Here is a 24641-nt window from a genome sequence, read left to right as displayed (position 1 = left end):
CGTGTAGTTGACTATTTTTTTGGTTGGATACAGTAAAAACAAAGAGCTTTTAATGAAGTGGAGAAATGCCACTCCCTGTGGACTTACTGTTTCATAGAGAGCACTCACGAGATTAGCCAGAATGAATGCAACCCTGTGGAACTTTTGTTTTGAAGGTGGTGTAAATTATTATTTCAGCTGTTTAGCTGAATATGGGCATGAGGCAGGACAAATAATGGGCATGTAGCCCAGGTCTAACACAAACACCCATATCTGCGGCCAGTGTAGAATGTGAAGATGAATGACCCGCCTGCACATCCACGAGCTCATAACCAGACTTCTGCTTTCTAAGCTGGGAACAAAACATCGCTCCAACTTGGACTCTTTTCTAATGTGCAAGGGAGTCAAAGTTATGACAAATATGCTGCTGAATTTCTGCTGCTCATGCATTTAATTTCAATGAACAGCAGAGGGCAGTGAGGCAACATAAGAGAAGGCAGAATGAGCTGCTTTGAAATGAGAACAAGGGGAAAAAAGCAGAAGGTGCAGACTAGAACATATGATACTGCAGGGTCACTATATGCACTATTTGCAAAGCATTTGCTAAACAAGATTACCGATGATTGTTTCCCCTAAACACGCTTCTGATTGAAATTAACGACCTGAAAACCAGATCAGAAACAGGGGCCACAGCCTCTGAGGTTGGCCCTGAGAAGTCAAACACACTGCAACCTAAGAAAATGCTAGCACAGCACACAAAACACAACAGAAGTGAAGCTGAACAAAACAGAAGTTGAAAGATGCTACATCTTCCTCTCTCACTCCTCCCTCCATCCTCCGCTTCTTTTCAGTGCAATGTTTTGGTTTCTGTGACGTCTGCAGCTGCTCCATCACATTGTTGTCTCCTCTAAATCACTTCTTTTGTGTTTTGTGAGGTTTTGTTTAATCCAACTTCCACTGTGTTTTGTATTCTCGCAGCATTTTTCTATTTGCTGATGTTTTCATAGGTTGCAGTGCATTTGAACTCTCAGGGGTGCCCCTGAAACAGGCTAGTTATGACTGATGTGCAGGAGCATTGCTCATTCATTCAATTTTTTTTTCATATCAAAATGCATTTTGCTTTAGTACTTTGTCCCAAACTATAACAAGGTATTGTTATAGTTTGGGTGAATAAAGGCATTTCTGTAATGTGAACTGTAATCAACTTCTCGGTTGACCGGCTGACAGTCTCATGTGGACCAAATTGAACCCAAATGTACATGAAAACACTTTATAAGACATGCAGGTTTATCTCATGTGAAATTAAAGCATATGAATAAATTATACACTGGATGTATATATGTGTGACTCTTGCATTTTTTGGTGTGACTCTCAGTGAAAATATCTTGTTACCGAAACTACTTGAAGCTCTGTACTGTTTGAGAACTTTTTGTTCTGCATGTGGCTATTTGCAGTTGCTGGTTGATGATGGATAATAGGAATAAAATAAAATTAAACAAAGCAATATTGCTTTAAAAGGCTTTTAAGTACTATGTGTCGATTATATATAATAGTTTTAAAACTCAAAAACACATCGCTCACGCCCTGCTTGGAAGCAAAATGATTATGTTTCTCTATCTTCAGATTTTTCTTTTATTTGCTAAAAGATCAGCTCGCAGCACTAAAAAAAGTTTTAAAGAAGGTAAATCTGTACACTAAAATTGCAATATATGGAGTTTGTATTGCTAGAAACAGTAATTAAGATTAGCTGATCCCTTCAGTTCACTCTCATGAACAAGCAGCCATCTCTTATCAGTAACTGATGACACTCAGAAACCAAACACTCCTGCTCTGTGTGTGCAGAGAAGATTAATGCAGACACTATGATGTACTGTGTGTGTTACACGATCTCCAAACAAACGCAGAAAGTCTGCAGAAGTGGCTTCGTGTTGTTTTTGTATATTTACCCCTCTATGATAAAAACATGCCTCACAAGTGATGACTCACCACAGTCACAGTCTTGAATGAGCAGGATCTGACCCAGAAGCAGGAAACAGTGTAATATTTGAGTCTCTTTTTTATTGAAAGCAGAGAATCATTAAAAGTTGCTTGAATGAAGATGAGGCCGTGGAAGCAGATAATCAAGAGCTGCTGGTAGGTTAGGAAATGTTGAGGAGTGAAGGTTGGAGCTGGCACAAGTCTCTGGAATAAAAAAGGCTTGGAGGCCCTCTGACAAAGAGTTGGTCTGAAGCACAGGAGGCAAGACTTACAAAAGGATCAAATAAATGAAAAGGTTTAGGCAAAAGCTAAAGTTTAAGTTTGGCCAGCATGAAAAATGAAAGATGTCTTTTTTAAATGGCATCCAATTTATGTTTATTGTCACTGACTATGCCCATTTCCTTCTGTCACAGGTATCTGTCTTTCAGCTTAGTGATGTTTTTTGTAGAACTTTAAAGCAGTTTAAAAAGCTGTGAAGAAACACTTAAATTATTTTAGAGCGTGTGGCAGGCTGCTGACTAACGTTTCAAAGCTTGTCAGCATCCCTGCTATAGTCACTCTTGCTAGTGAGCTATGTCAAGCTATGTCAAGTAAGAGTTTTCTGTCTCATTAAACTGATTAAATCTCTGTGATAATAATGTTCTGCAGCATTAATCTGTTTTATCATTTGCATCAGTGTTGCACTGTTACGTATATTTTAACATGTTCTTCATAGACTTTTATCCTTTTTTCATCATCATCTCATGACTTTTCTGGTGTGGGTGGCACTCACATGGATAATTTTTTGCAGAGTCATACGAGTCATATTTTTTATGTGCACGTGGATAGAGCCTGAAGCTGAGAAAGATGATAAGTATCACTGTGATACTGTTATCTCAGACTGGGGTTTTAGGTTTTGTCACGCTTGCTAACACAAAGGAAGCTTGACTGTGTTGAATTTCTTTTGTAGCATGGGCTACCCTTTAGGTGCACCTGACCTCCGCATTAAAAGCCACGTCTCCCAGTGCTGAAAAGTCTATTGAGGCAGAGGGTCTATCCAAGTTATAAATCACAAGAGCTGTCAGAATTTTTAACAGAAGTGCTTTGGTTTGTTAGAAAAGCCTAAAAAAGCATGTGTTTAAGATACTTTGTCCAAGAAGCGGTGAAACTCCTTTGTTACTGCAGTTAAATACAACTTATAATAAAATGGTTTAAATAAGAATAGAGCAGATGGTCTCCCAGCTTCATCTCTCATGATTTTGTCGGCTGAATCAGTAAAATATGTTTGCTGCCGGCAGAAAGCCTAATAAGTGCTGACTAAGATTTGTGTCGGCAATCCACATTTTTAATGTGTCTAACACAGCACTGCAGTTTTGACTTAGCTCTCATTACATCAGAGTTTGTCTGGAGCTGATCCGCACTAATCCACCGCTTTGATGTGATGTACATGTAGCTCCACTTGCATTATCATTACACACTGTAACCTCTTCTCTCTCTCTCTCTGTCTGTCTCTCTAATGTTAGGAAACAAACTAGAAACACTTCTAAATTTGCCAACACTCGCTGACAAGCTGTTAGGAAAGTTTGCTAGAGTGCTTAAATGTGTTTTAGTTACTCTCATAAAAGACTGAAAGTCTCAGCTTTGTTGATCAGGCACTTAGTTAATGATAAGTAAAAGACAAAATGCTTCTGTTCTTTTAAGAGCCTTACTACATTTGTACTGAGGATGCAGAGGAGACGTGATTGTAGGTAATGTTATCTGTAATGAAATTAATTTGGTCAAGTGCATCCTCTTTGCTTTAATTGTCCTTGAGATGTGTTTGGGACTTGATTGGAGTCCAGCTGAGAGGACTGTGAAATGAGCCACAGGAGGAGAGGCCCAAACATAAGACACCGGGAGGGAGGGTAAATCCAAAGAGTCAAACTTTAACTCCAGGCAGCAGTCACAGACAAGTGGTCGCTGAGTTTTAGCAAAGTCAAGGAAATAGTTGAAAAGGTTGGACATTAAATTAACTTGGAACATGATTTGACCTCTGGATCCAGCCACACTTCCAGCTCAGGTCCAACTGGCAGAAAGAAAAAAAAGAGACACAGCATTTCACACACCCTGGATAGAAATTTATGGGAAGATCCTAAAACGCTAAAGATTTATCCACTCCTCCATAGCTGAACTTGAAAGCATACGGCGCCAATATTTTAACACTGAATAAGCACTTGATGGCTTTTTATGCACGACTGAAAAAAAAAAATAGTTCCAAAGTTAAAGTTATAGTTTTAGCCACGTCACCACAACTTGTCAGCTCAATGTTATTCCACAATGTTTTATGGACAACCTTGTTAATGATTCCAGTTGTGTTCAAGAACTGTTTTATATTACCTTTTTGTTAATAGCAAACCTAAATCAGCAAAATCTAGATCAAAATAAAAATGTCACATGGACAAGAAAAACAACAGTCTCTTAGAATATCAAACAGCTGACCTCCCACTCTGGGTCAGACATCAGAAGCAGTGAGTATATTATTGTGAATGTCCAGATGCATTAAGTTTAATATAAATTTTTAATAAAAAAATATTCCCTCTGATAGTATGAATTAGTTCTGTAAGAGACTCCAGGATGTACCCAACGTTTTGTCCTATGACAGCTGGAATAGGCTGTGTTGATGCCAGTGAGAATTACAAAGAGTGTTCCTAGTAACAAGCAGGCAGACCAGACAGTACTGTAACTGGTGCACATTTTATGTGTCCTAGTTCAGTAATTATTATTAAATATTGTTGGGGCAGAGGTGTAGTCCCTGGCTGATGTGTTGTGTTTGGGTCGAGCATTATTGCCAGTTTTCACTTTGGTAATTCCACTTTGGTTTTATCTATCTAAAGGATATTGTTCTGGATATCTTGTGGTTTGATGAGATGCAAGTTTACTAATCTGAACCGTGCTGCCATCTTCTTTTAGACAGAAAAGAGTTTCCCAGTAATCTTTTCAGATGAGACATATTTGTTCAGCCTTTTTGTGCTTTGAATTTGCTGCAATTTCCAAACCTGGGAAGATTGGGAAGGTGTGAACAATCTTTATCACTGCAGAATGATGGACTTTTCAGACAGTTTTGTTGGAAAATTGCCTTACAATCATTCCCTCTAACTAAGATCTAAGTTCACTCCTGATGCCTTTCCTCCTTTGCTGTGTGTTAACACACACCTGAATGCTCCAGATCTGACAAAACCTCTGCTTTTCTATAGGTGGTCACACTTGCTGATGTTCAGTTAATCAAATGCATTAGATTATTATCATATAGCTGCTACTTACCCTGTTATTCAAACACCGCCTAGAAGTAATCAATGCATGACCTAGTTTTTCAGCGTCACTCTGAGACAGGATGTTTGATACAAAAAAACCCCCCTCCTACACATTTGTTTAATATACACATTGTAGGACAAATCCTTATCTTTTGCGGTCATCAAAGTCTTTTATGTCTTTAAGCCATCCCTGTAGTTTAACTAATTGCTGTGTGTCATCTGGATTCATTCTGATTCTGATTCTGATAGATACATAAAGCTGGGTGTCATCTGCATAGGAGTGAAAATGTATGCTATGCACTCAAATTACACTGCTTATGCATATACTGACATACATGTATTACATAATCAGAACTGGTCCTCGCATGGAACCCAGTGGAACTCCATATTCAACCTTTATCTGTGAAGAGGACTCTCCATTTAAATGAACCAATTAGAGTCTTTTAGATAGATGTGATTCAAAGCACTGCAGCGCAGTACCTTTAATGTTCTAATCCTCTAATACATTCTCTAATTTCTCTAATAAATATTATGGTCAACAGTATCAAACGCTGCACTGAGGCCTAGCAGGACAAGCACAGAGTTAATCAACTGTCACAGGCCATAAGGAGATAATTTGTAGCCTTCACTAAATCTGTACTGTGATGAGCTCTGAAATCTGATGAAGTTAGCTGCTTTACAAGTACTCTGTCAAGAATTTTTGAGATAAAAGGAAGATTGGAGATTGTTCTATAATTAGCTAAGAAGTCTGGGTCTTTTTAAGTAATGGTTCAATTAACACCAACTTGAAGGCCTATAGTGTTTAGCCCATCAATAGAGATAGAGTGATCATATTTAAGATTGACGCATTAATTATTGGTAGGCCTTCTTCTTGTGGGAATGGCATCAATTAGACACATTGAGGGTTTCTTAACAGTAGTTTTATTCAATAGCAGCTTTAGTCTGTGGTGTGATGCATACCAGAGAAGATGTCAAATTACATTTTTGGGGGGTAAAAGAGAGAAAACAAGAAAATAATCACAGCCTGAAACACTTACAAGCTTTCCTTGGCATTATGACTGACATCTTTGTGATGTAATTGACTTTACAGTTGCAAGAAAGGAGATTTTACTAAAACTGATTTCAATACAATATGATCCAACCTAGAAATTGTTCTCTTTAGCTGGATCAGTTACTCTCCCTGCTAAATCTAAAAGAAACCAATAAATGTTATTTATGAATTAAGGTGTTGTTATTTCGAATCAATCCCACATCTCTCACATATGATGTAAGATAATGAGCACAATCAAGGTTTAAAAAATGACTTTTGGTAATGCTCTGAATTAAAACGATTGAAAAGACAGTGGATGGAGGAAATGTTTATTGCAACAACACTAATGCCTTCCTTCCTTGATGCTGTCATTGGTCGCATCCATAATCACCCATTCATTCATCACTCTGTGTTTCCTGGGTAGTTTATATGCAGAGGAGAGTTAATTGGCAAAATTAAACAGCACTTTTCGACACTACTCAGGCATTTTTCTCAGAACCATTAATCAGAGAACTGATAAATGACAAAACAGTGGCTAAATAAATTAAAACCAACACGCATAATGTCTGATAAATATTCATCACTAGTGGCATGTTTTCTCAAAATACTACATAAAAAAACACCTTCTCACTTTTCCCTTGAAAACAGTTTATAATTGCAATGTGATACAGTTTACATCAGCTGTGTATTACCAATCACAGGGCATTGTGCGATACTTTAAGTTCACTATAGGCTGTAACTGTTTGTGAAATATATTCTGCCAGCGCTACAAATACAAAATCGCAAACTCGGGATACAGTGAGTAATTTCTGAAACATTTTGGTTTTCTTTAGAGGGGGTGAGTGTTGACACAGAAACAAAGCATCAGAATGCTTTTTCATTTTGTAATCCTTGCTTCTTTCCTCACCCATTTTCTGCCTGTTTAGTTAACCACTCTCTCCACTGTAAATACTCCCCTGTTTCCATTTGCCACACCCTTGACACCTCCACTCATGTCTTAGTCCCTCCCACCAGAGACACAAGCAGAGGAGGTGAGGAAGAGACACGAAGAAAGAGAGGAGTCATGTCTTATTTTGAAAATGATGACTGAGACCGCTGCATTATCAGTTGTTTTGTGATAGCTCAAATGCAGCTGGGCTTTACGATCACAGCTTTAACAGTGCTTGTGACATAACAAAATATATTTGGGGCTACTTTGAATTAAAATCACAGCATGGTGAAATGTGACACAACAATCACACACAAGTGGGGGGCACTGATATTTTTTCCCCTCATAATCTGACAGTTTTTTTTCACTAGTTTTGCATTTGGTGAGGCTCAGTGTCACTACTGGTAGCATGAGGTGATACCTGGACCCTGCAGAGGTTGTACAGGTAGACCATCTCCTCCAGGATGGCACGTCAATACGTTCCTCCTTCTGTGTCCACAGGCTACTAACACATTCATTGGGTTTAGCAGCTTAACATTAGCATGATGTCAGGCTACAGTTATTTCCACAGTAGCTTCAAACGTCCATGTGAAGGTGCTGGCGGGCAACAATTCATTGCTTCAGTTTCAGCCAGCAACAGCCTGCCCAACCTCCACCTCATTCATATAAAGCAAAGTGTAAAGCCAAATGTAAAAGACAGTCTGACAGTTTGACACACTGTTTTTTCTATATTCTCTTGATTTGAACAGACACATATTCACCCACATATATGTGTGTGTGTGTGTGTGGGTGTGTGTGTGTGTGTGTGTGTCAGACTCAGCAGCACAGTGGGTTCATTAAACATAAGTTTGAAAATTTGCCGATCTGTCTATGATTATTTGATACATTTGAGCTGCTGTTCGTTTAAAGATGGTTCTGAAAACTAAAGCTGCACAGAAACTGAAAGGATGAAATGACGAACATTTGCTGAGTTAATCCTAAATTTTAAGGATTTAAAAAAAAAAAGTCCTCTGAATGCTACACATTTATAACAAATATAGTTACTTTAAAGTCATTTATAATATCAATAAAACAATACTAACTATATTATTTGCAAGCTGCTTTTTATCCCTCTTTATTACAGGGGTTGTTACAAGGGCAGGGATAGCTCAGTAGGTAGAGTGGTCCCCCTATGGAAGGTCGGGGGTTCGAATCCACTGAATGGCTACCCTGAGCAAGGTACCCTCCCTACACACTGCTCCCCAGGCGCTGGATTGGCTGCCCATTGCTTCACATTCAGAGTGAATGGGTTAAATGCAGAGAGTAATTTTCCTATGGGGATAAATTAAAGTATACATTATTATTATTATTATTATTATTATTATTATTATTACCACCTTCAATAACGAAATTATGCGTTTATTTTGGTTTGGACAGAAAATTAGAAGTGATCAACTTTTGGAGTCAAAGAACTTTTGGAAGGATTTTATAACATTGCGGATACCACAAATATATATGCATTTTCTGCACTACAGTGGTGTTTCACATCTTACCGGGGTACTTTGTCATGGTAACTTGTTTTGTGAACCTAATCATCTCTAGATTAGAATTCAACACTTGCTGACCAGTTTTTCCGGAAAAAAAAGGTCACCATTCCTGAAAGATCTAATTGTCCGCCGTGTGCTGAACAAGCACAAGGTGGGTCGAAAGTTTTTTTTTTCCTAGTAGATTCTAATATCTGTGTGTTTCCCTGATGAGCATCAGTAAGAAATATAAATTCTTAGACACAACTTTATTCCATCCATTCATCTTTCGCTTATCCAGTTCAGTGCTGCGGCTGACTTGAGGCTATCCCAGCTACCATAGGGCGAGAGACAGGGTACATCCTGGAAGGGTCACATTCACACCTATGGTCAATTTAAAATCGTCAGTTAACCTTACCCCATGTGCCTCCTCCAACAACTTTATTACTTTATTTCTTAATTCAAAGACTTTTACAGCTATTTTGTTGTTCTATAAACAATAATATATGATCCTAAAACAGGTTAAAGCACATATTTGTAGCCTACGTGTGGCTGAGGCTGAAACAAAAAAACTAAACCTGTCTTTTAAGCATTTTTTTAATGAAAAGCAAATTATATTCCATCAGATGCCCCATGTCTTAATAACAGAGTTGTTATATATTGATATGTCTGTTAATTTACACAGCTGGCACTTCTGCTGGTTTCCCTCCTTGCTTCAAGTGGGTTAGATTTTATTATTAAGTTATTATTTCACACATACACATTCACTTTTCCCACAGTATAGGTTTTTATCTTCCTTTGGAAAATCAGCCCCACAGTTAATTGTCCATAATTGTGATTGGTCAGATGCTGCTTTAATGTACATGTGCAGGTGAAACCCTGGGTTACCTTAGTGAGTTCGCTTAATGTCCTTATTGCCCACATTAGGGTATGTGAAGACAACAGAAAGAGATCCTGGGTATGCTGACTTCATAGCCTTAAGGAACATGACCAAACTTTAAACTGAATCACGACACAAATTATTCCGTAATAAAAATACTTATTCCACAATTTATGTTATTACCAATGGTGGTATGAAAATATGTAACCAGATAATTGGCTATCACACTGAGCATGGCTGCTCAGTGTCCCCTTCCTGTTCAATCATAGTTATCAACATGAATCAGACTTAGTGTGTCGCTATGAAAATAATTGTTTTAGCGCTACCACAGGACATTTCATTTATAGTAATAATATTTGAATAAAAATATCATTAAAATAAAAATAATGCCTTATTTTATTGAAAGACAGACTTCATTGTTATTACTGCTACACATAAAATAGCCTTAGAGCCAGCACTGACCTCAGTAAACACCTTGAAATATTCACTTGACTGTGCTTTGAATGTTGCTGTGGCTGACGTGGGCTGTGGATTGTGTGTTGCTTTGAATGCTGCTGCCAAGGGGAATAGTTAACCCTGTGCTCTCAAAATGAGGGTACACAGTACACAGTGCATTGAAATAAAATAAAGTCTTTTTTTCAGCATCCAGGGTTATCGCACATGACAACTTTTTAAACCTTACCAAGTAGTTTTTGTGTCTAAACTGAAGTCAAACCAAAAGACAAAAACTAATCTGCCTATCGGACACAAACATCCATATCCTGGTTCACAGTCCACTAATTTAAGCCACTGCAGCACTGTCCTGCCTGCCTTACTTTAAATAGGACTGTTTATCCTCTAATATTAACGGTCAGGTCATATCTTGTCTGTTTGTAAAGAAGAGCCTTGTCTATCGTAAAGAAATCAAGAAAGGCTGAAGCACACTTTCCTCGCACTTACTTAAATTATATCAGCAGAGGGTGCCTGCAAACTCCATGTGCCTACTAATTTTTTGTGACTTATCAGCGAGGTCACAGCACTCCAAGGACAACATGGTGGATGCTGAAGTATAAGAGAAGTCCTCGAAGGGGTCCATTACTTTCACATCTGCCCGATTCATCATTAAAACAAGGTGAAGTAGTACAGCAGGCAGTAATACTTGTGTTTCCCCCAGTTGTCTTCCTCTTAAGCACGCTATTTAAATCTGAATCACTGGAATACAAAGAAAAGGATATATAGTGCAATGGAAAAGTATTTGCCCCCTTCCTGATTTCTTAGTTCTTTGCATATTCATCACACTTACATGTTTCAGATCAGACAAAATTTAATATTAGACAAAGATATGATAAGACTAAATGCAAATTGCAGTATTTAAAAGATTTCATTTCTTAATGGGAGAAAGCTACCCGAACCTACTTGCTCCTATTTGAAAAACATAATAGCCTAAATTCCCTAAACTGGTTGTGCCAGCAGGGACTACAATTTGTGATAAATATCAAGCAGTCTTTCACATCACTGTGGAAGAATTTTGGTCCACTCTTCTTTGCAGAATTGTTTTAATTCGGCCACACTGGAGGGTTTTCGAGCATGAATGGCCTGTTTGAGGTCACGTCAAAGCATCTCAATCAGATGTAAGTCTGGATTTTAACTACGCCACTCTAAAACCTTCATTTTGTTTTTTTTTTAACCATTCAGAGGTGGAGTTGCTGGTGTGTTTTAGATCATTGTCCTGCTGCGTCGTGTGCTTGAGCTTCAGGGCACAAACTGATGGCTGGTCATTCTCCTTCAGGATTTTCTGGTAGAGAACAGAATTTGTCCAGGTCAAAGCAGCAAAGCAGACCCAGACCATCACACTACCATCACCACCACCATGTTTGACTGTTGCTGTAAGGTTCTTTTTATGAAATCCTGTGTTAGTTTTTCTCTGGATGCAATGGGACTCAAATCTCCCAAAAATCGCCCAGGTGAGGCTAGTATAAGTAAACTCCAAAAAAAGTGCTTAATCACAGGTAACCTTTGATTTAACAAATAGAGGCAGTTGCTTTTTCATGTAGGGCTATGTAAAACAATCTGTAAGTTAAGAACCGTTTTAAGCAAAACTGACACTTTGGCTACAGCCAAATTGACGAGGATACATCTCCCCAGGGCCATGTATATCCCGTCTATAGCTCATTATGATCTAGCCTGTAGTTCTTGGGATATCTCTGACTTAGTGATCCTTTCTGCTATGCCTTTAGCAGCGCACAAGATAACGTGTGGAGCAATACGAAATGGAAAAAAGAACTCCTCCTGTGTGACTGCAGTCTCATGAACAGTAGAAATTTAACCATAGTTTATCATTTGGACTGTAAAGGTCACAGTGAGATTTCGGAAATCTCAGTACAGAATGGCGCCCTACATTCTCTAAAAGACATGGAGATGCTGAACAATAATCTCTAATTATCCCACCAAAAATAAAAGTCATGCTGCATAATTTAACAGGAAACTCGTGGGCAGAACAGGCACATTGTTTCTGCGAGTCTGTGTTAGGGAGTCGGTGCTGGTACACCGAGAACAACTTCCCCACATAAAAGTGTACATGCAAGTATCTGCAGTGTTTGTATTGATCTGCCCTTAAGGGTCGGTTTGCACCCTGCTGTTAGAGTGAATTTCAGGTGTGGTAGTTTGGCAGGAAAAGGATCTCTGTTTTGGAAACTGTGGAAATCACAACGTTCCAGGTCTGCCATAAAAATTCTCTTTGATCATCTCCTCGTTATGTTGCACTTCTCTTTCTCCCTGTTCACAAACACATCATGCACACTACACTCTGTATCTCTTGTTCTCATCGTCCTCCTTCACCTCCTGTACACCCCATCTTTTCTCATTCTGCCACTATTTTATAGCTTTTTATACATTTTTGCCCCCCCCTCCTCTCCCTCTCTGATTAAGCTTGCTGGTGCATTAATAAAGTGCAGCTCCCCCTCCCGCCCTCCTCCAGTGGGATTAGGCAGAGCACTAATTCCATCTCCGGTCCTGGCCGCTTTGAAGTCGACTGCCAGGGAACTGGCAGCTTCTTCAATTGGCCATTTGCATAATCCCACCACTGCACTTGTACATGCTTATCAGAGTGGAGGATGAGCTAATATGCTGGATGGAGCTGCACATCGGCATTATAATAATCCAGTCGTTTCTAGTAACCCGGCGTTCTTCATCACTAGTACCATCAGGAATAAATGGATCGCTGTCGTTATCACCATCAGGATGTCATCATTGTTACAGCTCATCTTCCTCATCACTCTTGGTTAATTCTGCAGTCCTTATCATAATAAGTAATTAGCATGCACAAATGCTAATTTCTGCTCACTGGCAGCAGCAGCTGATTGTATTTGCGTTGCATTATCTGCTCAAGCAGCACAGTGCACAGCGCCTGTGTGCTCTCACACAACACAGCAGAACTGATGTGTGAAAACAGAGCCGCTGTAAATGTCCCAATAATGATCCCAGGAAGCCTCCCTGTGAGAAGAAAGATGAAACGGGAAGAAATGAAAACACTGTGGTTCCATAGAAGGGGATTGCCTCGATGTAATCCATGAGTCAGCAACCACTGGTCCGAACCCATGACAGAAACTTCGGGACACCAAGCATATCCTATTAGTTTTTCATATGCAGCATATGGTCACTAAAGTCCTCCTCACATGACACTATTCTTAACTGATGTGATTTTTTTGTAATAAGTGACCGGATGGTCTGTGGAAAAAAGTGACTGCTACCAAATTACCAAGCGAATCAGCATCTTCTTCTGATTCTAACAGACAGCAAATAATATATCACATACACAGATGAGGCATAACATGATGACATATGATCCCCTGCCTAAGATTGTGGTGGTCCCTCTTTTGCTGTCAAAATAGCCCGGACCCATAGAGGCATGCATTCCATTACACCCCTGAAGGTGTGCTGTGGTAAGTTAGAGGTGGTGCCTCCATGGATTGAACTTGTTTGTCAATCACATCCAAGAGATGCTCAACTGGATTGAGATCTGGGGAATGTGGAGGCCAAGTGAACACTTCAAACTCGTTGTTGTGCTCCTCAAACCATTCTTGAACCCTTTTTGTGGCAAGGCATGTTATCCTCCTGAAACAGGTCACAGTCATCAGTTTCCACAAAAGGGTGAACATGGTCTGCAGGACCCAACGTTACGCAGCAGAACATTGCCAAAAGCATTGCACTAACTCTGCTGGTTTAACTTCTTCCCATAATCTAAGGAGCTTGGAAAGAAAACCATCTGGACTTCTTTAAGTTTCCTTCAAGACATTTCACCTCTCATTTGAGAAACTTCTTCAGTTCTAAGAGCAATTGGTGGAGAGTCCCAGATTGTAAGCCCTATGGGAGTGTCCATAAGAGGGTCATGGACCCCCTATTGATCCTCTACCTGATCACACCAGCCAAGACATTTCACAGACATATGCTTCCCATAATGCATCCTGTTGCCAGGTGTTTGACCATCCATGTGATGTAAAAGGAAATATGACTCATCAGACCAGGCCTCCTTCTTCCATTGCTCCATGGGCCCGCTCCGATGCTTACGTCCTTGTTAGCATTTCGGAGGTGGACAGAAGTCAGAATGGCCACCCTGACTGGTCTGCAGTTGTGTAACCTCATACAAAACAACCCAGCTCCAAACTTTTTCATGAATTTGAACTACAGAAAGGCCAGCGTTCACTCTCCATGTGCATCAGTGAGACTTTAGTGCCCATGACCCTGTTTTTTGTGGTTTATTTAGTGTGTTTCTCATCATAAATAGACACAGCCTTCAAGTCTGAAAGGGAAGCCACCATGGAAGCACCTTAAACCTGCATTCTTTTTAATAACCACTAGGGGCATATCCCCTGGCTGCAAAAACGACTTCCCCTGTATAGAAGTCTATGAGGAAACAGCCATTGGCTCCTTTGCTCTGTGGTCTCTAGAAACAGTTTTTCTGAAGACTTTATATGCTTTATAGGACATATTGAATAAAACATTAAGTGCATTTCATAAATCATGACCATCATTAGAGTTGAAAGCTAACTTTGGAGGATTTCTTTGAGGAAATATAGTCTATACCAGCTAAAACCCAATACATGTTGAAAAGACTACTTCATGCTCTGATGGCATTATTAATGTATATTCATGAGACTTGTGTAGTTGCCAGGTTTTAAATCTTCTCACAGAAAAATGCTCCTCGGGTTCAACTGTGAAGAGAAGTTATAATGCATAGAAAGATAAGAGCAAAATTCGACAGCAGCAACTTGTTTAGATATATTTTTTTGGATCGGATTATTGACTCAAGACTGCAGGAGAAGGGTGCCATCTGTAGCACTGTAACCAAGAAGAGAATGATTTAGTGTGCAGGTGTAAAATACTGTCATCTTACCATCCAGCAAACAATGACTCCATCAAACCAGGAGGAAAGGAAGGTGAAGGTGTGCAGAAACCACAACAGCTGCCGCAGAGCAAACATGATGATATCTGAGTTATCAATACAGGTAGTCACAGTGGACATAACCTTCTCTGATTGTTCGCCTTTGACATGTACTATAGCCAACAAATATTTTTCATCTATTACCTCTTACAGCTAAGCATCTCGCTGTCACATGGCAAATATAGGCATAGGCATAATGGCACAAAATACACATGGATACATAATCAGGTAATTAATTACCTACGCATTTTTAAAAAAAATTAGAATTGTGTACACACGTTTCCAAACCTGCACAAAATCTGTATGAGTGCACCTGCCGTTGCTCATGTCTCTTGTAAGTTACACGTACTACCTCCCCGCCTGCTCAAGTTTTACTTTCACATGTAGGCACTTGTTTGTGATGGACCTTCTAGCTGCCATAGTAAGAGCATTGCTTTCTGTTACCCCGTCTGCCTGCACGTGTGTATTTGAGTCCTCATTCTAAAACTCATGACATAGAATAAAATAATATAGTTATTTAGTTTGAAAAACTCTGCATCTGAAGTTTTTGTGCTTTTGTAGAGCTTCTGTGATTTATAATGCACAGAATTTGACACTTTCGGAATTTCTATTATTTTTAAAATATATCTCAACCTTTTCATTACTAGTTGGGTAGGTGCACAGTTCATTAAATATGAACTTTTACTAACTTATAATTAAAGAGGGGTCGATTATAAACCCTAAAATGTCAGGCTTCAAACTGCTCTGAATGTACTCTCAATCTCTATGTGCTTGAAGTACTTGACAGAATAGTGAGACTTTTAAAAACTTTTCCCCCCTGTTTAAAAATCCATCAAGTCTATTAGAACATTAGGTAAAATACCTATAGAGGGCTATGATCAGAGGGCTTGCAGAATATAAAGCTTGAAACCGAGGGACATCACAATAATGAGATAAGGGGCAAAGGGATGATGAGGTCCAAAGCTAACGCTATAATTTCAAAATCAAAAGCTTTTCAGACCCTCCCGAGGCAACCTCGGCAGACACTTTTCCATGCTGGAAAATGTAATTGATGCGGTAGATTTTAATTTGGACTTTGACAAAAGAGCTTTAAATAAAACAGGGAGCAGTTTGCTGGTCAGGCCGCATTAACATTCAGGACACGGAGAAGGAACTTAAGCAAAGACGCAAGGAGAGGCAGGTAAAGGTAACAGAAATGAGTGAAATGAAGAGTTAATTGCTGATATAAGCAGGGTAAAATTAGCAGATTTGTGTTTATATATAAAGTATGCTACAGAAACCTGAAGTTGTTTCAATTACTGGCATAAAAACTGTAAAGCAGCCAAGAATCATCATTAGAGGACAAATGCTAAATGAGAACTGTAAACTAAGTATACGGAGAAGGTAAAAAAATTGAACATTGTAAAAAAACCCCGCATTTTTTGTCCCCGAGTGAGACAAGATCCTCAGAGCCGAAAGGAGAAGTCTTTTATGTTGAGCTTATATGTGCAGATGCAGGGCTGAACTCACTGGAGCTTTATTGCTAAACTTCCAAGAATACACAGAACCTAAACTGGCAGATATCACAGCATATTGACTGGAACCACTGAACAGCAAGCCCACACATTGAGGGAGATCGCAACAACAGACAAGGGAGACACAGAAATATATACACAAGAGGGAATGAGAGCAGAGAGGAAACACCTGGGGAACACGACTGAGCATAGTCTGACTGACAAGACAGGGGAAGCAGAACATAACATAACTCACAGAGGACAAGAGACTATCACAATAAAACAGGAAACAGAAACACACGCTGAGGCTCAGACCGCCACAGCCATACGCTTGTTTCCTCTGTTCTCTTTGTTTTTGGGATGTTTTTTCAGCTGTGCAAGTCCATTTCTGGTTTGCATCACACTTTCAACTTTCACTGCTTTCCTGCTAGTAGGTGGCAAGTGCTTCCAGACAGGTTAGCATCTTGATGACTGGGGTAATCTGCTGTTGATCAAAGCAATTGTAAGAAGGCTTTTGGTGTGTCATCCTCTTTGCGACTGAAACCTCCAGCAACCACTTGCCAACCAGTCAAGGAATAGACATTTTCCCTGGCAACTGGAGGCTGCCAGGATCCATCCATTTACAGGTAAACAGTCTAAGATAAATGAATAAAAGTGAGCTTTTAACAGTTTGTGATCTAAAATGCACATCATAAGACAGAGGAGCTACAAAGTGTTTGAAAATAATTCATCTTCCCCTGCATTTACTGAGAAACTGCAACTTGCACACTTTGCAAAGCTGTCCAGAAGGCTGCACTTATGTATTTTGGTTTATTTTGTATATCATTTCTTATATTATTGTCATGGTCCTGGGTCATTTTGACCCAGTGCCCTTAGTTTTCTTGTGTTTTTGTATTTTGTTCTTTATTTATTCCATGGTTCGTAGGTTGTTCGGTTTAGTTTATTAGATTTCCCCTCTTGTCTTTACCCCATGTGTCCCCCTCCATATATCTGTGAGTTCCCATGCCTCGTTTCTCCTCCTTGTGTTTTATTCCATGTTTTCCCCAGCCCGTTATGTCTGTGCTCTCCCCGTGCTCTCTCTCTCCCTCCTGTCTGCGCCTCTGTGTACTTCCTGTTTTACTTTGTCAGTCTCCCGTCAGTATACGTCATGTTGTATTTGCTCCTGCCCTGTCTCGTTATGATTATCAGTGTCAGCTGTGTTCCCTGTGTGTTCCCACGTCCCTCGTTATCCTTCTGTGTATTTATGTCTGCGTCTCCCTCAGTTCCTTGTCGCGTCCTCTGTCAAGCTGTGTGACTTTCCTCGTGCCTCCCCGTCAGTTTAGTTTTCCCAGTTAGCTTTGTACTGTTTTTGTATCGCCTTGTTTCCCGTTCTGTTAATAAAGCTATGTTTTGAGTCCCCGTTCTGGTGAGTTTGCATTTGGGTCCTTCTCCTGCCTGTACACAGCGTTTTGTGACAATTATTTTCTTTCCTAGCTTCTGTATATTGTTTACATGATCGAAATAAATTGAACACAACAACAATTTAGTCCTTAAGGGCTAGGTGTGTCAGATGTGCTGCACAGCTGGATCAGCTGTTGAGCCAGTTGGTACAGATCATCACGTAACTTTCTCTTTTATACAATACACCTGGTGTTTATTCATGAACTATCTGAACTGGCAGTATTACTGATTTAGGCAGGCGTTTGTAATGTGGCTCAACTGACGTACAGTTACAGACACATTTACAGCACCGATCCTGCGATATTAAATTTACATTAATGTGATTCACCCTTGTGTTATGCAGGGATTTCATTGAAATTCAATACTTTCGTCGCAAATTTCGACACTTAAGTGCTGATGTAGCTCAACTTCTTTTCTTTTTAAAGACATTGGCGAAACGGTGAGCAGTCCTACTTTAAAAGTGTGTGTTTAGCTTATTCTGTTACAATGAATATTAACGAACAGGACTGCACCTATACTGTGAGTCAGGAAAAATGCAACCCAAATTAACACCGCCTGAGGGAGGGAAAGGAGGGAAAAATAAAAGTGATCAAAGTCTTTTGTTTCGCTGTTAACACTAAGTGCCTATAAATGAATTTTAATTTGTTGTAGCAACCTGACTAAAACTTTTTTTGACTTGCAAAAAGGAGGGGAAGAACTGACAGGCCCAATATTGACTGAATAAATGAAACAAGAGGATCTTTTTTCTGCTTAATCCTTCGATCAAACACACATTTCTGTAGCTCAGTGGTGTAGTGTAAAAAAAAAAAAAAAGAAGACGTGCTGTACCTGCAGTCAAACTCTCAAAGTAATAACTCAGCTGTGAGGAGGAGCTGTCAGCATCCTGACATCATGTCCAGGTCTCACAAAGCTCCCCACCCTTCCGACTGATGAAACTGCAAAAACATCCTTCCCTCCTTAATCGGGACACAAATTACTGGTAATACAGGGAAAGAGGTAAGTGCTCATTGTCTAAGGTTCGAAGGGAGTTGAGTCTGAAGTAATTAGCGTTTGATTGTCTCCAGGCTGCACTTTAAGTGTCAGGCAGGTGGAGAGAGAGGGAAGTCAGAACAAAAGGAAACCTTTTGGCTGAATACGATGGAGGTGCCTGTTACTTAAAAAAAGAAAACAGGTTTGTGACCAGAAGCTGTCTAGCTGTCAAAATATTTAGTCGTCTGAATGATGTTCAGGCCTTGAGCTGGTGAATCAGACTGGAGCAAACAGAGCAGGATGGTACACAAGAGGATCAAGCACACCGAGGAAATCTTTGTAAAACACCTGGAGATGGGCTCAATGTTACAGTACTGGGGTATAAGTACTGTGGCTTGATGATTAGATGACTGAGACCAGCAACACCCAGGAGTCCACATGAACCTAGACCCCAAATCTCGCCAAACCTCGATACACCCTGTTGTGAAAAAGCTTGAACCTAAGCTGCTGGTTCATCAGGCAGGAGACCATGGTTTGTGCTTTAATGTCTTTCAATCCTAGCAGCAAGTGCAAGTGAGACATTAAAAACTGCTTCACAACAGTGACGCCGCACTTCTGAAAATGACAAGAAGGAAATAACAGCACTGTCTCACTAATAAATTGGTACATCATGGCCAGTATACATTACATTTGTCTATAATGCAGTGATGTAATGGATATGGTACTACATTACATTGCAGTTACTAATTAAACAATTATGTTGTTACTTGCACAACATACCGTGCTGTGAAAAAGTATTTGTCCCCTTCCTGATTTTTTTCTTCCTTTTAAGTATTTGCCACACTTCAGATCATGAAACAATTTTAATATTTGACAAAGATAACCCGAAAAAAAACCAAAATTCAGTTTTTACATTTTTGTTGTCCTGCTGCATAACCCAAATGAGCTTGAACTGATGGCCAGACATTCTCCTTCAGGAGGTAATCCTGTGCTTACCGATACCAGTGGCACTGACAAAAATTGCAGGGTCCTCCTTTCTTAGAATGAGAACTGAACAAATACCACCACACAGAAATGGGCAAGGAGAAAACGGGGAAAAGAGGACAAAGACGGGCAGCAGTGGAGGCATGGAGGCCCTGACAGAAGCAATCCGGGAAATATTTCCAACCTTGAAGCAAACCGAAGACAGATACCGCAATTGTGTCTCCTTCAGGTTTAGCTGTGGAAGAATTTCATGGTTATATGCTTGCTTTGAAAACCCCCTAAATCCCCGTAGTTATGAGAAGTTAGTTTTGCTTTATGGTTAACATTATTCACTGTACCTCTGTTTTTTAAAGTGTCTGTAAGACCTTCTAGATTAGCCATAACTAAGTCTAGAATTTCTATTTTCACATGACCTAAATATTATTCCAGAGTTCATAGTCCTTAAGGTTAAAAATATACCAGCTCACTTTCATTTGTTCATTCCTAAACTGAACCTTCTCCATACATCCCCCAATCACAATCATATGCCTACACAGACATTACTGATTATGAAAAGGTACAACAAACTAAGTTGAATATATATTTTATCTCTTGAAAAAGGTCAGGATATTTTTAAGAGCATTTCCAAATACTTCTATTCAGAGTTATAAAAACAGTTGTTGGCTAGAGGTCGTTGTAAACGATTTGTGCATATCGTCAGTCGCTGGTTCTTCTCATCCTTCAACTCAATGTTTTATTTGAAATTACTCTACTTTATCCATGTGGTTGTACTTGCTAATTTTTTGCACCAGGGAAAACAATTTACATGAAAATTTGTAGTTTTTACTGTGAGTCAACAATGCCAATTACTGCATCAACATGCCACCAACAAGCTAACAAGAAAAACTGCACAATCACTGCATTTAAAAAAAATTGGCATAGCTTTCCGGTCTGAAAATTGAAGCCACTGCAGACACAATTAAAACTTCTATTTTTTTCCCCACTAGAGTCAAATCCACTGGTTTAAAAGGAAGTCATTGGCCCTTACTTTTTTTGTTTGGTGAGTCTTTATGGTAAATTATGGTCCTTACGGGAGTCAAAAAGCAGTCGTCTGTAGTTAAAAAATAATGCAGTTTAAAAACGGTCTCAGCTTCAGGCTTCAAAACAGACTCTGCCAACCTTGATAGTGTTTAAGTTCTGATTCCTTGGCTCTCTCTTGTTCTTCTGTCTATTCTTTTCTCTGTTGGATTCTCTTGTCCTTCTCAATTTTGGTTACCAGCTTTCCTTGTGTGTCTCCTGTAGCATTACTTCCTGTGTTTATCACCCCACCTCTTCAGTTTCTTAATTGTTCCCGCCTGTCTCTTGTTTCCAGTCACTCTGACAAAGACAGAGGATGAGACGATGCTAACAGATTTTCTTTGCAGTTTTTCATCAGCAAAGCTTCTCTAGATTTCCAACTGCCCAGTGGTCTGAAGGTAAATTTACGTACGTGCTTTCATTTTGTTTTAACCTTTCCTTTCCAGCCTTTGTGATGTTTTGCCATCACACAGGCTCAGGGTTTTTACTTGTCCTTACAGCAGAGGCACTTCTGTGGCAAAGGAAAAACTTCCGAAATGCACAGCTGCCATTTCAATTTTCTTTTTCTTTTTCTTTGTGAGAAATAAGAACAAACAATTTCTATTTCCCTTTCCGCCCCCCAGAAACCAAGGTTTAGTTTGGGCCCAAATGTTTCTGAAAAGACTTTATAAATTGCATTCTGCTTTGTGCAAACAGTTATTTATACCAAGCAGAGAATGAGAAATAGAAAATGCATCACTTGAGTATCTACTTTTCCATGTTTCAGCAGAAATGTAACCTCTTCTACACAGGGGAACTTTTTTTTTTCTTGCAACAGACATTTATCTTTTTCACGCAAGTGACTTCATTAAGACATTAAACAGCTCTGTAAACACAAATCTCCCTCTCCATAACAGCAGGTCGTGATGGCACTCTGTACACCCTGACATCACTGTAAAGAAGCTGACAGTGATTAACATGTTGCAGGACAGGCAGGTGTCTGTGGCGTCACTTCTTCTTCGGGTTTGACACTTTTCTGGCATCTGTTTCATACCTTTGATCTGAATAAGTGCTCAGTTCTTGGCCCTTGTGTCAGCTGTCTTGTTGACAAGATCTCTTGGGGAACACAACACAGAAAACAGCAGCAGGACTGATACTCTTGCACCACAGATCCCAGCAGATAATATCTAATAATAACATTTTTAAATTTGTATAGAGACCATTGCAGTTTTGGAAAAATTGCAGAAATTCTTCAGTAGAATAAAAAGAATAAAAGTTCAAAAGAAGTTGAAGAGTAGACTTCTGGTGTGAAATCCTACCAAAGTTGGCCAGTGTAAAGTAACAGGATTAAACTATGCGGAAATAGAGCAACATTGTACTCAAGCACACAAAATATGTCCTTTGGAGATGGAACCATGTCTGTGAACAATCTTAGTCTGACCTGCAACATCCTAAAGGGTAGACAAAAAAAGCTTATAGTGTCGATGTTAAGCCCAGGTGTGAACATCCACACAGTTAAGAGCAAGACCTTGAAGGTCAATAAAGGCAGGAACTAACTCATTTGGCTGGACCATGAACTCCTAGAAGAAGCAAACTTCTTAACGGTGGGGTGACAGACAAGCAAGATGGGGCAGACTTAAGGGTGGGCAGTATAAACGGTAAACTGCAGAAACAATATGAATTTCGCCAACGGTAGAGATTTTGATTATACCGCTCTACCGCGATAGCGCATGTTCATGGTGTCATCAAGCTGCGCCTGTTTTGGTCGAAAGCATCGTAGCGGCTGCAAGCAATATCATCTGCAAATTATGCCGGCGACAGCAATAGCGAAGAGATGAACCACCTTTTGGAATATGAGGGAAGCCAAAAACTGCGCTTCCTCCACTTCCGTACCATTAATTCATTAATGTTGAATTCTCTCACAGCTGCTCTATTCCCATGTTGCTGCAGTATATTGATGACTAACCTCGTATTGTGGATGGATTATCTCAGTTGTTCTTCTGACTGAAGTTTGGTCCGTTTACAACATCCTGCCATGCGATTGCATTTGTCCCTAACCATCGGGAACCCTCACATTAACTTTTATCGAGTGGAAAAAAGTTAGCGTTCATCCTCCAGCTTCACTGTTTATGTTATGCTAACATAGCTGTATCGCTAGTGATCACGCAGCACATCATTATATACCAGCTAGCCCAACTTCAGTAACCCTAAAAAAAGTCACTGCTGCTTAGTTTTCTGTCTTCATTTATGTTGGAAGTGATAGCAGAGCTGTACATTTTAATTTTTCTGAAATCTCTGTCAGAACATGCTATATCATGTTTAGGTGGAAACTAGCGAGCTAACTTCCTGCTAACTTCTAACTCTGTTAAATTTAATACATTCTGTTTTCATGGATTCCTGGATATTACTCCGCAAGGCTCCTGACTACAGTAGCCGTAATGCTTCGACAATCCATCAAGCGGTGTGGCTTCTTACCAAAGTCATACTAAAACATTTTAGACAGATTTTTGAGCGCCATGTACCACATAAAATCGGTTCGCGGTCAGTAAGTACAACCAGAATTCAAACATAAGGTGCACCGGATTACAAGGCGCACTGCTGATTTTTGAGAAAATGAAAGGATTTTAAGTGCGCATTATAGTGCGGAAAATACGGTATACAGAAGAAAAGAATATAACGCGAAATATATATTGTTACCGCACATGCTTCAAACTATACCGCGGTATGGATTTTAGGCCATATCGCCCAGCCCTATAGGCAGACTCTGTTCTGAAGACATTTGAGATAAAATCAGAGCCTCTATAGCTCCAAGGAGATCCGCCGACGCAACAAGTTATGTTTGCTCAATTCAAGCATCAAATCATTGCTGCTATATGGAGCGAAGAAATTGAGAACTACAAAGCCAACATGTGGAACGTTCAGACTTTTAGGATCTAGTACCTAAACCAAATTCTCTCGATCTCATGGCAGAAAAAAAAGTCAACTTGTGGTGGTAGACAGAGCACCAGCACAGGGAAGGAGAGGTCTTGAGAAGGTGGAGGGGATGGCTCGGCCACACCCTGACAAAACTGGCACCAAAACATCAGATGACTGTAACCGACAAGGAAAAATAAGAAGGAAGGGCTGTGAAAACATTTGGCTGCTGGACATCAGAGTGACAGGACTGAGATGGGAACAGGTAGTAAAGAGGCTGCTGGCAGGCAGTTATCAATGGCCTAAGCTTCAGGAAGATGAAAGGGCCCAGATATGTAGATATGGAGCTGGTGAGTTTTTCGTGCATCTTTTACTGAGTATCTTTAAATGCATAGTTATCAGCAATGAGGACGATACAAGATCCGTATTTGAACAGGCTGCAATGTGTATATTAATCTACGGTAAACTATTAACAAATATGATATCAGTGGATTTGTAAGATGAATTCCTCAAGTAATTTTCCAGTATATGCAGCTTTAAAGAGCGACTACACACCTTAAAAGAAAAAAGAAGCAGAACAAAGATGAAAAAAGAACAGAGGCTGAGGCAGCTTGTAGATGATATATGCCCCAGTAAGCAGTGAAGCCCTGACAGCTTTCACAGCTTTGAGAAAACATTATCCAAGAGGGCCTGCAAGAAGAAATGTGCCAGGACCTGAAGACCATCCACACATTACACTGCTGTCAGCTGAGGGCCAGCTGTGCTGACAACACAAGTCCACATGAGCGGGAAAAGAAGCTGACATGCATAGTAACACAGTTTA

The 24641-nt window shown here is 39.8% G+C and overlaps 1 protein-coding gene and 1 long non-coding RNA gene across 4 annotated transcripts in view; one reads left to right on the top strand and one right to left on the bottom strand.

Annotated features, from left to right (window-relative positions):
* Window positions 1-19114: 19114 nt before the first annotated feature.
* Window positions 19115-21185, bottom strand: LOC112847971 (uncharacterized). Its single transcript, XR_003221812.1, has 2 exons — window positions 20898-21185; window positions 19115-20105 (listed from the first exon to the last, which is right to left on the bottom strand). It is a non-coding gene; the product is annotated as an uncharacterized LOC112847971 (long non-coding RNA).
* Window positions 21186-21214: 29 nt separating this feature from the next.
* The window catches only part of LOC100690595 (uncharacterized), a 39707-nt gene continuing 36280 nt past the window's right edge, over window positions 21215-24641 (top strand). Inside the window, exons 1-2 of one of the 3 annotated variants that reach the window (XM_025910619.1) lie at window positions 21249-21324; window positions 23876-24168. In XM_025910619.1, coding sequence (XP_025766404.1) covers window positions 23949-24168 — 220 coding nt within the window. In that variant the 5' untranslated portion in view covers window positions 21249-21324; window positions 23876-23948. Of the gene's footprint in view, window positions 21325-23875; window positions 24169-24641 lie in introns of all 3 variants that reach the window. The other 2 variants (XR_003221810.1, XR_003221811.1) reach the window with 2 other exon arrangements.

The sequence above is a fragment of the Oreochromis niloticus genome, linkage group LG10 (assembly GCF_001858045.2).
Source record: "Oreochromis niloticus isolate F11D_XX linkage group LG10, O_niloticus_UMD_NMBU, whole genome shotgun sequence".
NCBI classification, from domain to species: domain Eukaryota; kingdom Metazoa; phylum Chordata; class Actinopteri; order Cichliformes; family Cichlidae; genus Oreochromis; species Oreochromis niloticus.
Note: the sequence above shows the minus strand (reverse complement) of the source record. Positions and strands in the feature narration are given on the sequence as shown.